At 39.0% G+C, this 14,211-nt stretch overlaps 1 protein-coding gene across 1 annotated transcript; it reads left to right on the top strand.

Moving 5' to 3' along the window:
• The first annotated feature begins 901 nt into the window (after window positions 1-901).
• LOC138843868 (killer cell lectin-like receptor 2) lies at window positions 902-12,588 on the top strand. The gene is made up of 7 exons (XM_070049375.1): window positions 902-1,028; window positions 4,476-4,502; window positions 5,615-5,857; window positions 8,424-8,566; window positions 9,649-9,755; window positions 11,146-11,304; window positions 11,383-12,588. The coding sequence occupies exons 2-6, from the start codon at window positions 4,478-4,480 to the stop codon at window positions 11,294-11,296; spliced, it is 669 nt and encodes a 222-aa protein (XP_069905476.1). The 5' UTR covers window positions 902-1,028; window positions 4,476-4,477; the 3' UTR covers window positions 11,297-11,304; window positions 11,383-12,588.
• The last annotated feature ends 1,623 nt before the right edge of the window (window positions 12,589-14,211 follow it).

Here is a 14,211-nt window from a genome sequence, read left to right as displayed (position 1 = left end):
CTTATTGCTTATTAGAAAAGAATAAAGTGGGGCCAGCACTGTGGTCCAGCAGTTTAGAGCCCTGGCCTGCAGCACTGGTAACCCATATGGGAGCAGGTTTGAGTCTTGGCTGCTCCACTTCTGATGCAACTCTCTGCTGATGGCCTGGGAGAGCAGTGGAAGATGGCCCAAGTGCTTGGGCCACTGTACCAGCATGGGAGTCCTGGAAGAAGATCCTGGCTCCTGGCTTCATCCTGGCCCAGCTGTAGCTCTTATGGCCAATTGGAGATTGAACTTGTAGATAGAAGACCTCTTTCTCTGTCTCTACCTGCCTCTGTAACTCTAGCAATAAAATAATAAAATAAATCTAAAGTGGAAGCACTATGTATTGATACAAGCTTTGCTAGTAAACATAATTTATCAAAAAATACTGGAAGAAAATAAACCGAATTATTTTATAGTGGAATGGCAGATATTTAAAAAAAATTAAAAACAATTTTACCTGAAATAAACATGAACTAAAATGGAATAATCTTTCTTTAAAAAATAGCAACATATAACAGAACCTTTCTAACAGAGAGGGAATTATTTAAACCAAGAGCTAAAGAAATGAGTTCTGTCCCTTGTTGTATAAACACACAAACATTTTGCCCATCTCTTTAACTGGTGGTTTGCTTTATATCTGTTACCTTTCTGTTAATGACATTCATCTTGTTTTCCACAACCATGTGTTGCTCAGCTTTTTCAGTCCATAAATATTGGTTTTGGGTGCTATTTTGCAAAGAATGCTAAATGGTTGATTAGTTGAAATGGAGGAAGACACAGCGCATGACCCTCTTTCCTTTCCTGTAAACAACAGCTTTCATCATTCAGTTTCCTCTACCACTTCACCAGGAGGGGCAGAGCATTTTGAGTCGGAGTATCCTCACTCAGAGGCAGTTCGCTTCTCGTGGTGGAGCCCCTAAGGGATTTTCGACTGGAGTGGACGACTTCTCCCTCATATTGGGGTCGGTTTCTTCCACCTGCATCACTGCACGGCGTGGATCCAGGTAACACCTGCTTTTATTCCCTTGGATCTTAGCACCTGGGTATCCTATTAATTCTACTTATTCTAGGAATATGGCACTGAACTACAAGTGACGTGGCCTGAGAAGGAGCCTGGTAGGAAAACATTCCCTCTCATTGCATTAGAATTGCATGGACTCTGCAGCGTGTCAGAATTGAGTTTCAGTGTCCAGGATGAGTTATCTTCTCTTTCTCAATATGCTATGAGTTTTGCTTTGTGTTGTGAACATGAAGAAGAGTGACTTGAGGAGTTACTTTTCCTTGGCTCCAATGATTTGCATATTATCATTCCATATTGAAGCGTTCTGTAGCAGAAATGTTCTTGTTTCCTAGTAGGAAGTTAGAGAAAATGTAAATAAGTATAGAAAATTTTGTAATTAAATATGTATAAAAGGCTATAGTTATGTGTGCAGTTTTTTTGCATATTTCCTGCTTCTTTGATATAATCTTCTCTCTTACATGAAAGTAAGAAGCAAGGTAAATTTCTAATTTTATTATTTAGTAATTTCTTTCTACATTGATATTTATTGCTAGATTAATCCTTAAAAGACCTTAACCAGAGATTACCCATAAAAAATTTTATTTTCATAAAAGTTTTGATGGCAACATCATATCCGGGAACCTAAGACATTTTTATTCAGCTTATCTTGTACAAGACACTGGACTCTGAAATGCTAACCAACTAATGATATTCACCCTCTTGTAATCATTTACAGTTGATCTTTGAGATGTACTTTGGGAAGCACTTTCTTAGAGTGTATGAAAAGAATGCGAGAGCTTTAGAAGCACTCATATGCATATCGAAATATGTATTTTTTAAGCCAAGGCATTTATACTCTTTCAGAGTGCAGAATTATTGTTGTTAGAACCAACCATTTAAATGTGTTTCAGAACTTTGAGATGGTACAAATTTGTCATAATATTTTTATGCGTATGTTGAACATTTTGAGTGAAATTGAGTAAATAGGACAATAATCTTCTGGCAATCTTTTTCTTCCGTTTATCTTTTCTGATAACCGTGGCAATGATCACTAGGATTATAAATGAGTTTAATGGAAATGTTAACAGGATTTCCCCTTCTTATATAAATCAGACTGTCTATGTGCTTGCAGGAGAAGATAAACATGTGTACAGGGAGACGCACAGACGCACACACAATTAGCTCTCACCATCACGTCGGGAATGTTCCTTCCAGCTGCCATTTTGATTTTTCTTTAGAAGTCATCGTGTAGCAAAGTTTTGATGCCAGATATGTTTCTCTTCTTTTAGAGATGAGTGATCAGGAGGAGACTTTTTTAGCTTTGAGATTTCCTCAGTCTTCTTCAGAATCGCAGAATAGATTAAGATCTGATGGCACTCGAAGGAGTGGAAAAACTGATTACAAAGGTATATATATATATATATATATATACACACACACACAATTTATTTATTTATTTGAAAAGTAGTTTGGCACAGAGAGAGACACAGAGAGAGAGAGAGAGAGAGAGAGAGAAAGACAAAGAGAGGACCACTGGTTTACTCCAAATGCTGCAATAGCCGTGGCTGGGCTAGGCAGAAGCCAGGAGCTTAGGACTCTCTCAGGATCTCACACATAGAGTGCAGACACCAAAATACTTGAGTGATCTTCTGCCGCTTTCTCAGGTGCATTAACAGGGAGCTGGATAAGAAGTGGAGCAGCTGAGACATGAATGGGTATTGTGATATGGGATGCCTGCATTGCAAAAACCGGCTGCTTAACCCACTGCATCACAATGCCTATCCCCGTGTATATATTTTAGGCCTCTAAATTCACCTGTCTTGTATTGATTAGCAAACTTGAGGCTTGGGAAAAGTTCATATAGATACTTCTGATTGACTAATGGTTATAATAAGCTATTACAAGGCAGAAGAGTAGAACGGAAAAGTTGAAAGGACAGTTGGCAGAATGGAGAAATTAATGAATCCTATGAGCAGCTAATAGACTGCTTTTATTCAAATCTGGTCAATAATGATTTGTGAATCCTTTAAAAAATAAAACACATGTCCAGTGCCATGGCTCACTTGGGTAACCCTCTGCCTGCAGCGCCGGCACCCTAGGTTCTAGTCCTGGTTGGGGCACTGGATTCTGTCCAGGTTGCTCCTCTTCCAGTCCAGCTCTCTGCTGTGGCCCAGGAAGGCAGTGGAGGATGGCCCAAGTGCTTGGGCCCTGCACCCGCATTGGAGACCAGGAGGAAACACCTGGCTGCTGACTTCTGATCGGCGCAGTGCGCTGGTCACAGTGTGCTGGCCGTAGCAGCCATCTCGGGGTGGGGGGTGTGAACCAATGGCAAAGGAAGACCTTTCTCTCTGTCTCTCTCTCTCACTAACTCTGCTTGTCAAAAAAAAAAAAAAAAAGCAGAAAAGTGTTCCAAGAAAATGTAGCATATCTTAGAGAATGTTTACAAAGTGAAAAATATGTGTTAAAAACAAATTTATTCAAAGAACACATTTTAGATACCTTAAGAATATGTATCTGATGTTAAAGGCCATGAAGAAGGAAAAAATTTTCATATCAAAGGGACTTTCTAATATTTCTGTTTTCTCTGTACCTCAAATATTGTCACAATTTAAACTCTAAGCTGAAAATAATTTTTATCATTTTAGTTTGGTGATCATCAATGATATAATTTTCCAACATGCAGACATCAAAAGTAAAAGGATAGATACAGTATTGTCTACAGAAAAACAAATTGATGGTGAAGGAGGAAAAGTGGATTTCTAGAACCTCCTGTCAGGATGGCCTGTGATCCCTTTTGCAACCCAGAACTCAAGACCATTGCCTGCTTTTCCTTTGCATGATTATCTGTGATCACAGGAAGGACGCGTGTCACTGTGGACTCCCCTGTGCATCTTACGTCAGCTTCAGTGGTGCTTCAGTAGGGGCCTGCTTTTAAACCCTGAAGAACTATTCCTGTACAGGGGAATTCTGTGATGAGTACTCAGCCAGAAATTCTTTTTTGGGATTTTTAAATTTTATTTTAAAGTCAGATTTTCACAGAGAGGAGAGAGAGAAAGAGAGAGAGAGAGAGGGAGAGAAAGAGAGAGAGAGAGAGAGAGAGAGAGAGAGAGAGAGAGAGAATCTTGCAAATATTGGTTCCTCCCCAGAGAGCTGATATAGCTGGAGCTGTGTCAGGCCAAAACTGGGAGCCAGAAGCTTCTTCTATGTCTCCCACATCAACTGGAAACCTTAAACTTTAAAACTGTATTTTATAGGTTAAAATTTTAAATCACTTTGAATGATGTAGTCTTATAAAATTTTTAAAGATCTTCCCTTTGCTTCAAACAGTGTCCCTGATGGAGGTAAGTGGTAACCAGGCTCTCTCTCTCTCTCTCTTTTTTCTTTAAAGAGTTCTCAGTGCCCTGGCATCTCATTGCAGTGATTCTTGGAACTCTCTGTTTACTTCTCTCAGTGATGGTCAGAGTGCTGGAGGCAAATAGTGAGTACTGGAGTCCATCTTTCTAGTCTGAGGACCTGCAGTAACCATGCTTTGTGCAGATACTAACAGTGTTGCTCCCTGTTGAAACTCGGGGGACCTCCCAGAGGGTTCTGGACTTTGTTGGTGAGTTTTTCAGGAACACATCACACGGTGGTGTTCACTCTGCTTACCTAGTTCACTGGCTCTGAAGCTGTCTCATTCTGCATAGTGCATGGGAACATTGCTTTTGGTAGGTTATTGTGTAGGATTCTGCCATTGAGATGAGATCATTGTCAGTCTGAGAAAAATACTTTGGCTGTTTATTTATTTATTTCAAAGTATATAATAAGGAAACAGTAAGAAGAATTAATATGCACATAGAAGATGATCTGGAATTTAAGCTTTTTTCTTGTCTTTCTCTGTTTTTCTCATCTTAAGGAAAAACATGGATATACTACATTTGTATGAAATCACCTATTTTCAGATATTTCATCTATTCCAATAATAATTGTGTTATATCTTCATGTTTTTAAGTTCAGGCTACAACTATTTTTTAAATTGAGGTGGGGTGAGAGAGAGAAAGAGAGAGAAAGAATCCCTTCTGGCAGATACCTGCAGCTGGGAGCCAGGATCTCAGCCCAGGTTTTCCACATGGGTGGCAGAAACTCAACTTCTTGAGTTATTGCAGCCTCCTCTCAAGATGCTGGAGTCAGGAGCCAGGGCTTGGGCACTGCACTGTACCCGGGTGCTCAGTCGTGGGACACAGGCATCTGTCCACAAACATCTGCCTGCTAGGTTAGGTTTTTATCTTTAGAAGATGTATCATTAAATGTTAACTAACTGAACTTTGATTTGCTACTTCTTTGTAAATGATGTGCTATTAAAATGAGTTGAACTGTAAAGTACGGTGTTAGCCACCAGGTATTTTATTTATGCTACCCTTCAGTGGCTATTAGTGAGAAATTTGATGTTTCCATTTCTGTGGTCAGTTCACTGAGGTGTTACTTTCTAAATGTCAAATTACTGAAATAATCATATGAGTTGGTTGTTAAAGTGAGACTTTTCCTGTTGTCTCTAATTTCACAGTTGGACATCATGTTGTATTTTTATGATATCTGTGCTGCACGTTTTAGTTTTACAGCTTATTCAAGAAAAGCATCAACAGCAGGAAATTCTAGGAAACCTCACTCAAATGTACCACGTTGTGCAAAATGATGACTACTTAAAGAAGCAACTCTTGGCAAATCAGTCTTTAGAATATGACACTCTCAAAAATAAAACCCTTCTAATGGAAAATGCACTGAAGTCACCCTTTTTAAAACAGAATGGACGCTGTGCAAAAAAAGATACCTTCCCGAAATCTGTGCACAATCCAGGTATGGAAGAAATCTGGAAGGATTCACTGTGTCGTCTTGGTCATTTCTTCCCTTCTAGAAGCCTTGAGGTCTAATAAGCACACTTATGCCTAGTGATCTGTGGCTCCACTGGACAGCTTTGAATTTGTGCCTTTCAGATGCAGGGGGTTGGAATCCCTGGAACCACATTTGCATGTGTAGAGCCCTGTGTTTCCCCAGACTCCATGGCAGTTTTTGCCTCCTCTCTATTCCCAGATGGTGAAACAGTATGCCAGACCCCTAGCAATTCAGCTGATCTGGCCCTGTGAGACTTGGGGTGTTGCTCACATAAAATGCGGAGGCTTTCAGTAAAAATATTACCTACAACGGGCGCAACAGTTTTATTTGAATGCTGCTATAGAGATATGTTGTGGTATGTGTGTGTGTGTGTGTATGTTGGTGTGTCTGCCTTGACTTCAGATATTTGTTCTATATGTGACCACCAATACCAGTGTAATTTTAAAGATTCATGGAAAATGCACCTTATTAAACAATTCTACAGGGATTTCAAAAAATTGGCACCCAAATAAGCTTATATTTTCATGAACACTTTTTCTTTTTTTCATGAGCTTTTGAAAGTACAGTAAAAATATACTCCCTGCAAGATATCTGCGAGATTTGTCCTAGTGTTGACATTTATACAAACACCCAAGAGATAAAAATATTAAATCTCATGCAGTAAGTACTAAAATGTTGCCTAATGATGGAATGAATTGTCCAGACTTATAAACAACCAGTAAATATTCATATATTTAAAATAACTTTTGTGTATTTAATTATAGTACTTAGTAGACATTTAGTTTCTATTTATAAGTTTTTATACTATCAATATAACTATATAAAGGGTAGAGAAATGTTTCTACATATAATTTTAGAGATTTTATTTTAAAGATTATTTCTTTGAAAGGCAGAGTTACAGAGAGGCAGAGGCAGAGGCAGAGAGAGAGAGGAAAGGTCTTTCACCAGCTGGTTCATTCTTCAGATTGCCAAAATGGGCAGAGCTGGAGCCAATCCGAAGCCAGGAGCCTGGAGCTTAATCCGGGTCTCCCACAGGAATGCAGGTAGAAGGACTTGGTCCATCTTCTGCTGTTTTTCCCAGGCCATAGCAGAGAGCTGGATTGGAACTGGAGCAGCTGGGACTTGAACTTGCACCCATATGGGATGCTGGCACTGCAAGTGGTGGCTTTACCCACTAACCAGAGAGATAGAACCAGAGAGAGAGAGACAGAGACAGAGACAGAGAAGCAGAGAGAAAGGTCTTGGCCCCATGGCTGGAGCCAAGCTGAGCTGAAGCCAGAAGGCAGGAGCTTCTGGGTCTCCCATGAGGGTGCAGGGGTCCAAAGCACATGGGCCATCTTCACTGCTTTCTCAGGCCATAAGCAGAGAGTTGGATTTGAAGAGGAGCAGCCAGGACATGAACAGGAGCCCATATGGGGTACCAGGGCCTCAGGTGGACACTTAGCATACTATACCACAATGCCGGTCAGCAAAATATATTTTTAAATTAGAAAGCAACCTAAAATATTTTTTAAAAACTTAGATTATTTTTATTATTTTGAAGCATCCTAGAATATTTTTAAAAACTTAGACTATATTTTATTATTTTAAAACATCTTTATTGAGCTATTATTAGCATCCAAAACTGCATAGATTAAATATACATGATTTGATGAGATGGACACATGCATCCAACCATGACTCAATCTCCACAATAAGGAAAATAGACTTTTATATCACCTCCCAACGTGTCCTTATGTTGTTCACTTGTGGTAAGAACACTGACTGTGAGAGCTTTAAATTTTAAGTGTATGATACAGCGTCCCTCACCGTGCGCACTATGTTGTACTGCTGATCTCTGGAACTTATCCCTCACACATAACTGAAAGATTACACTCAGAGCACAGAATTTTCCATTTCCCTGCCCACCAGCTCTGGACAACCTCCTTCTATTCTGTCTTCCCATGGGTTTGGCCACTGCAGATACCTCAGAGAAGTGGAATCATGAGGAGTTATCTCCTGTGTATTGGTGTCTCCCTACACTGTGAGACTCTTGTCTTTTCAGACTATATCCTCACAATCTAATGCAGTAGTAACTCTTTAAGCATTTTAAGAGAATTATTCTATTGAAAAATTTTTGTTCAGAATATAATACTTGGACATAATATGGGTCTCATTTAATATTTTAACACATAAACATGGTGCAAACCAATCACATTTAGCCTTTTCATTTCCTGTCCTTTCTTTGTGTTTGGAGCCCACAAGCTCCCCTCTTCCAGTTCTTCAGTGATAATTTATCCTGGTGAAGTTTAGTCACCCTACTGACCGATGGAACACTAAAACTTGATACTGCACCTGACTGTGTTTTGGGACTTAGCTAACCTCTCTCTACACATTGCCAACTTCCACCCTCAACTTTAACCAGCCTCTAGTAATTATTATAGATATATTTGAGCCTTTGTGTCAGTTAGGGGTGGCTGATAAACATATTGTTCTCATTCACAGATGACTAGATAATAAGAAATTCAATGACTGTCCTCACTTGTTGTAGGTAAAGTCCATGAAGTCTACTGGTCCTGTTATGGAGTAAACTGCTATTATTTTGTTCTGCAAGATAACACCTGGGAACAATGTAAACAAACTTGCCAAAGTTACGGTTCCTCCCTTTTGAAGATTGACAATGAACATGAACTGGTATCACATACTTCTGCATGTACCCTCAATCTCATGAATGTGTCTCTTTCCTGTGACCCAAGATGCTGCAAAGGGGAGGGTGGTCCAGAAAGAGGGATCTTCAGCTGTTCTTCCTATTGTGTGGGGAAGATTATAGAGTTCAGAATCTCCCTGGAAACCCTGTCTGCTAATAAGCATATGATCCTGCTACTCATTGAGTGTTCAATGCACATGATCTATTATGACGATGATTAGGAAGGGTGAAGTTTGTAATCCTCTCTCTCCAAGGAGTCTGCAGTAGTGCCACTTAACAAGAAAATATGCCTTTCCTTGGAGGAAGTACTTATTTGAACCTTTGGTAGCCTGTACCCTAGAACCACAGTTATTTTTTCCCTATGGGGTGGCAAGCAGTGGGGGTGCAGCATAGTCTAGGAGCGCTGGATCAGAAGAGGAGCATCTGGGACTAGAACTGGCTCCCATATGGGATGCCGGCGCTTCAGGCCAGCGCCTTAACCCTCTGCACCACAGCGCTGGCCGGTTATAGTACATTTTAGACATTTTTAATATTCCCAAACACTTACTCCCCCCCTTTTATCTCTTCCAACTACTTACCTAAAAGCAAGGCTTTCTTCTGTGAGTGAAGAGTGTAATGCACACCCCCCACACAATCAGTTTTTATTTTAAGAAGTTTGTTTTGAAGACTTCTTCTTTCATTTAAGGTCATGCAGTGCCACCTTCTCTACACCATGACATATTCTTTTGGAGCATGAGTCTCAATAGTTTTCTGAAGTGCCATACATTATTTAACAAATTTCTTATTTGTAGGTATTTTAATTTAAACATTTTCCATGCTTTAACTAATTCATGAGACTGGCAACCGATTTTAATGTATATAAATAATCTCCTAAGGAAATGTTCTTTGGAAAATGAAAATATAGGCCTTGTAGAATGAGAGATTTTTCTATGAATCAGGGGTGAAGGGTGTTGTGGAGAGCGGCAGAGTACTGGCCGTGGATACAGCTTTTGTCCCTCTACCTGTCTGTCTTCTCATTCTTCCAACAGAAGGGAACTTATTCCCATGATGTGTTTTGTTTCCTTTGTAGGCATTTGTTCAATTTCAGATTCCTGAAAATATGTATTGGATTGGATTGTCATATAGTGATGTGGAATGCAAATGGAAATGGCTTGATGATGGCACATCACCTGGAATGTAAGATTCTGAAATGTATTCAGACTCTAACATTGGTGTGGGAGTTGGAAGGATTGTGTCTAACAAGTCATTGCTCATTTCACAGTTTTTTTTTTTTTTTGAAGTAAATTCCATTTAATAAAAGAAGAATTAGGAAGAAAGTATTTTAGTAAGTGGTGTTAATAGAGAAGAGATATTTGGCATTAGTAATGATAAAAGCATACCAAACACATGCAGTATGAGTTATGAAACACACAAAATGAAACACAGTCATTGTTTAGGTAAATATGAAGTGATTGTACCATCCTGACTAAATAGTAGTTATTCCTGGCATGGGCGCTGTGGCATAGTGGGTTAAGCCTCTGCCTGTGGCACCAGCATCCTATATGGGCACATTTCATGTCCTGGCTGTTCCTCTCCTGATCCAGCTCTCTGCTTATGGCCTGGCAAAGCATTGGAAGACAGCCCAAGTCCTTGACCCCTGCACACACATGGGAGACTGGAAGAAGCGCCTGTCTCCGGGCTCCTGGCATCAGATTGGTCCAGCTCTGTCCATTGTGGTCATTAGGGGAGCAAAGCAGCAGATGAAGACCTCTCTCTCTGTCTCTCCCTGTCTCTGTATGTAACTCTACCTCTCAAATAAATAAATAAACATTAAAAAAAAACACTCTAGAATGGTCTTGAGCCCTCCATTTAAGCAAAAGAGAAAAAAGAATAATCTCACCTAAGAATTCAGAATCACAAAAAAAAACCACCACATATGTACTCCTGCCTCTACTTAAGCCTCAGCCTAAGTGTGAATCTACTTTCTGACTGATGAACATATTCAAGGAGGTGCAGCATCTTATTTATCTATCATTTTAACTAAGTAGGAAAGTAGTTCTGCCACCTAATGAACCTTTTTTTTAGATAGACACCATGCTTTGATAGTTTTCTGTGGACTGCCATGGTTTTGCTTAACTACTGTTTGTTGATGGGGAAGACAAAGAAATAAACCAAAACATCAATCAAACTATCTAATCTCTGACTGTATTTCATTCTGTTTTTTTCTCCTTAAAGTATATTTTCATGAGACCTGGTTATCTGTGTCACAGAAATTCAGTTCTACTTTTCAAATTCTCACTTCTATTAAACAAATAAAATAAGAAAGTAGGTTTGGTATATTATGATCCCAAAGCCATTTTGCAAAGTAATTTTTCTGCTGACCAAAAGTTCAGAGTGTGGAACAAACTGGGAGATTTTAGGTAAATGTCTTTAATGGGCTACGAATAAAGAAAATCTTTCGATGTTGAAGTTATGAAGAACATTTATATTTATTAGGAATTTAAGAAATAGAATTTAAAACGTTCATGAAGATGTCATTGGAAAATTCGGATTTAAACAGTTGACCTTTGTATTTTCTGTTCTGCAGGAATTTGAAAATGATGAGTTCACCTCCTAGGAAAGAAAAATGTGTATTTTTGGCCACAACAAGATTAGCATATGGCGATTGCTCTAGAACCTACAGTTGTATCTGTAAAAAGAGAATTAATTGTAATTTCCCTTCTTCAATGTGCACTTAGAAGAACAGGTAACATTGGAAATGCTGCCCTGGTTTTCTGTCGTGTAGTAATTTGGGGTCACTGCTAACACCTGTTTCTGACTGCAGGGCTCAGTGCAGTGTGGACACAGGAGCTGGAAGAGGAAGCACATCTTCTCCTGAGCCCTGATCAGGATGCCAGGCGCCATCTTCTTCCTGTGGGGAGTGGGAGATTCATCTTTGGAGCAGCTGTTCCTCTATTGTGGTTCTCAGGCATCACTCTTCCCGCTTCCCTGAACAACCCGGGACCTGTTAGAGCATCCTAATGCGTGGCCTCGATCTTTCCTTATCAATAGGATAAAACATGTCAATGTTATCAGACCGTGGAAGTACAATTAAGAACTAGGATATAGTTATATTTTTACTATGTAGAAGCATACCTCGTCTTTAAAACTATTTTGTTATAGAATTTAAATTCAAATTTACTGAATAGTTGAAAGAATACTACAAGACAGACCCATGCAACTTTTACCCACAGTTATCAGTTATTTGTATTTTGCTGTGTTTTCCTGTTTCTCTTTCACATTTTTCTCATTGTCGATCCATCTGAAAATAAATTGAAGATATGCCCTGGTTTCTGAATATTTTTGAAGAAAAGGACTTTGTCTAATATAACCATGCTGCAATTATGAAAATCAGGAAATTTAGCAATGATACAGCATAATGATTTAATCTATAAACCACATTCCAATTTGTCCATTGTCCTAATATTGTCATTTATGGGTATTTTTCTCCATGTTCACAATAATACAATGCATTTAATCATCATATCGATGACATGTCCTTTAATCTGGAATAAGTGTTTAAATTTTCTTTGTCTTTTGACCTTGAAATGAAAAAAACTCAACCTTATTGAGTTAGACTATCCATACAATAGAATGTCCCCATTTTAAGTCATGAGGGATATAGGTTTTAATCTGGTTACCTCTCACACGCTAGCAAATCAAAATCTAGAACATCTGCATCAGCTCCAGAACTTCCATTCTGCCTCACTCCAGCCACCTGGCCCCTGTCCACCAGCGATGCTCTTCTGTTACTATCAGTTTGTTTAGCTTATTCTAGAACTACATGCATCCTGTGCATTTTTTTTTTCCTGCCTGCTTTTGGATCAGCATGTGCTTAAAATTAATCAGTGGTTTTTCATGGATCAGCAGTTCCCTCTCTTTGTTATTTAGTATTCTATTGTTCAGCTAGAGCACATCTGTTCACTCAGTTATGGACAGTTGATACGTTTCTCATTTTTGGCTACTGTGAATAAAGCTGCCATGAAATTTATGTGTGGGTCTCTGTGTGTGGGGATATATTTCTGTCTCTTTTTAATAACTATCTAAGAATCTGATTTCTGGATCATAGGTAAGTACATGTTTAATTTGATAAGAAGCTCATATACTGATTTTTAATGTAGTTACATCATTTTACTCTCCCAGTAGCAACAAATGTGAATTCCAATTGCTCCCCATCATTGTCAACATTTTCATTTTAGCTATTGTGGCCAGTGTTCAGTGGCATCTGGTGTTTTTAAATTTATATTTCTCTATGCTTATTCTTAGACATTTTGTATAGTTTTAGTTTACATGGATGGTTTGCATCGATTTCTAGTTATTTTGTATCTGAGAACAGTGTTGAGGCTTATGAGATGCAATTGTTTTTGCACTGTTACAAAACCTTTCCTTTTTCCACTGGATTACTTTGGAGCCATTGCAGATCGCTTGCTCTCTCTTTTTGTCTTCTTTCTCTCTCTCTCTCTCTCTCTCTCTCTCTCTCTCACTCACTCTGTCTCATTCTCTCTCAGTAACTGTGCATTTTAAATAAATAGATTTACCTTAAGAAAAAATAACTAAATAAAAGAAACCCAAATCATGGTGACAGGGCCACATGCCCTCTGTGACCCTGTGTGGAATCCTCCCTTGCACCTTCCTGGCATCTGGTGGTAGTCACCTAACCTTGATCCTTGGTGATGCTGCTGCTTCTACTTCTTTTTTTTTTTTTTCCAAAAAAATATCTATTTGAAAGGCAGAGTTACAGAAAGAAAGATTGAGAGAGATTTTCCATCTGCTGGTTCACTCCTCAAGTGGCTGCAGAGGCCACTGCCTTCTCAGGCACATTAGCAGAAGCTGAATTGGAAGTAGAGCAGATGGGCATGGAACCATCATGCATATGGTTTTCTGGCATTGCAGGCTGCAGCTTAACTTGTTTTGCCACAATGCCAGTCCTCCATTGGTGCTTCTTGGCCTTCAGAATGCCTGAATTTCTGGCTCTGACATCTCACATCACATTCTCCCCTTGTGTCTCTGTTTTCACAGGTGGGTTGCTGTCCTAATAAGGACACCAGTTATACTAGATTAGGGTGCACCCTAATGACCTCATCTTAGCTGAAGTATATTTCCAAAGACTCTATTGCATAAAAAGCCTGTACTCACAGGTATAGAGGTTGGGACTTAAATAGTTTTTTGAAGGACACAGTGCAACCTATAAGAATCATGTTCATTTACCACCTGTTTACTTCTGGAGAACCTGTAGTCACTTCCTTTCTAAGATCCTGCCGTGTAAGTGGCTTCCTTCTTTGATCAGCACAGCTAGAGTTTATATCAATTTTACTGTTTTTTTTTTTTGATGAATTGGTGTTTCTTTTCATTTATTCTTTCTAGTGTTTGTCCATTATATATCTTCTTTATTTCATTTTTTCCTTTCCTTTTACTTTGAATTTAATTCCTTCCATCTTTCTGGCTTCATATGTGAAAACTTATATTTTCTCTCTCTTTTTTCACGTATAACTATCTAAAGACAAATTATTTCCGTAAAATTGTTGCAAAATTTTTTGTTAACCCATCTCGTAAAAGTATGCTGTGGGAGGGGGAGCACTGTGGCACAGTGGGTTAAAGTTCCAGTTTGCAGCAC

The sequence above is a fragment of the Oryctolagus cuniculus genome, chromosome 9 (genome assembly GCF_964237555.1).
Source record: "Oryctolagus cuniculus chromosome 9, mOryCun1.1, whole genome shotgun sequence".
Lineage (NCBI taxonomy): Eukaryota > Metazoa > Chordata > Mammalia > Lagomorpha > Leporidae > Oryctolagus > Oryctolagus cuniculus.
This window is presented reverse-complemented; position numbering and strand designations above follow the sequence as displayed.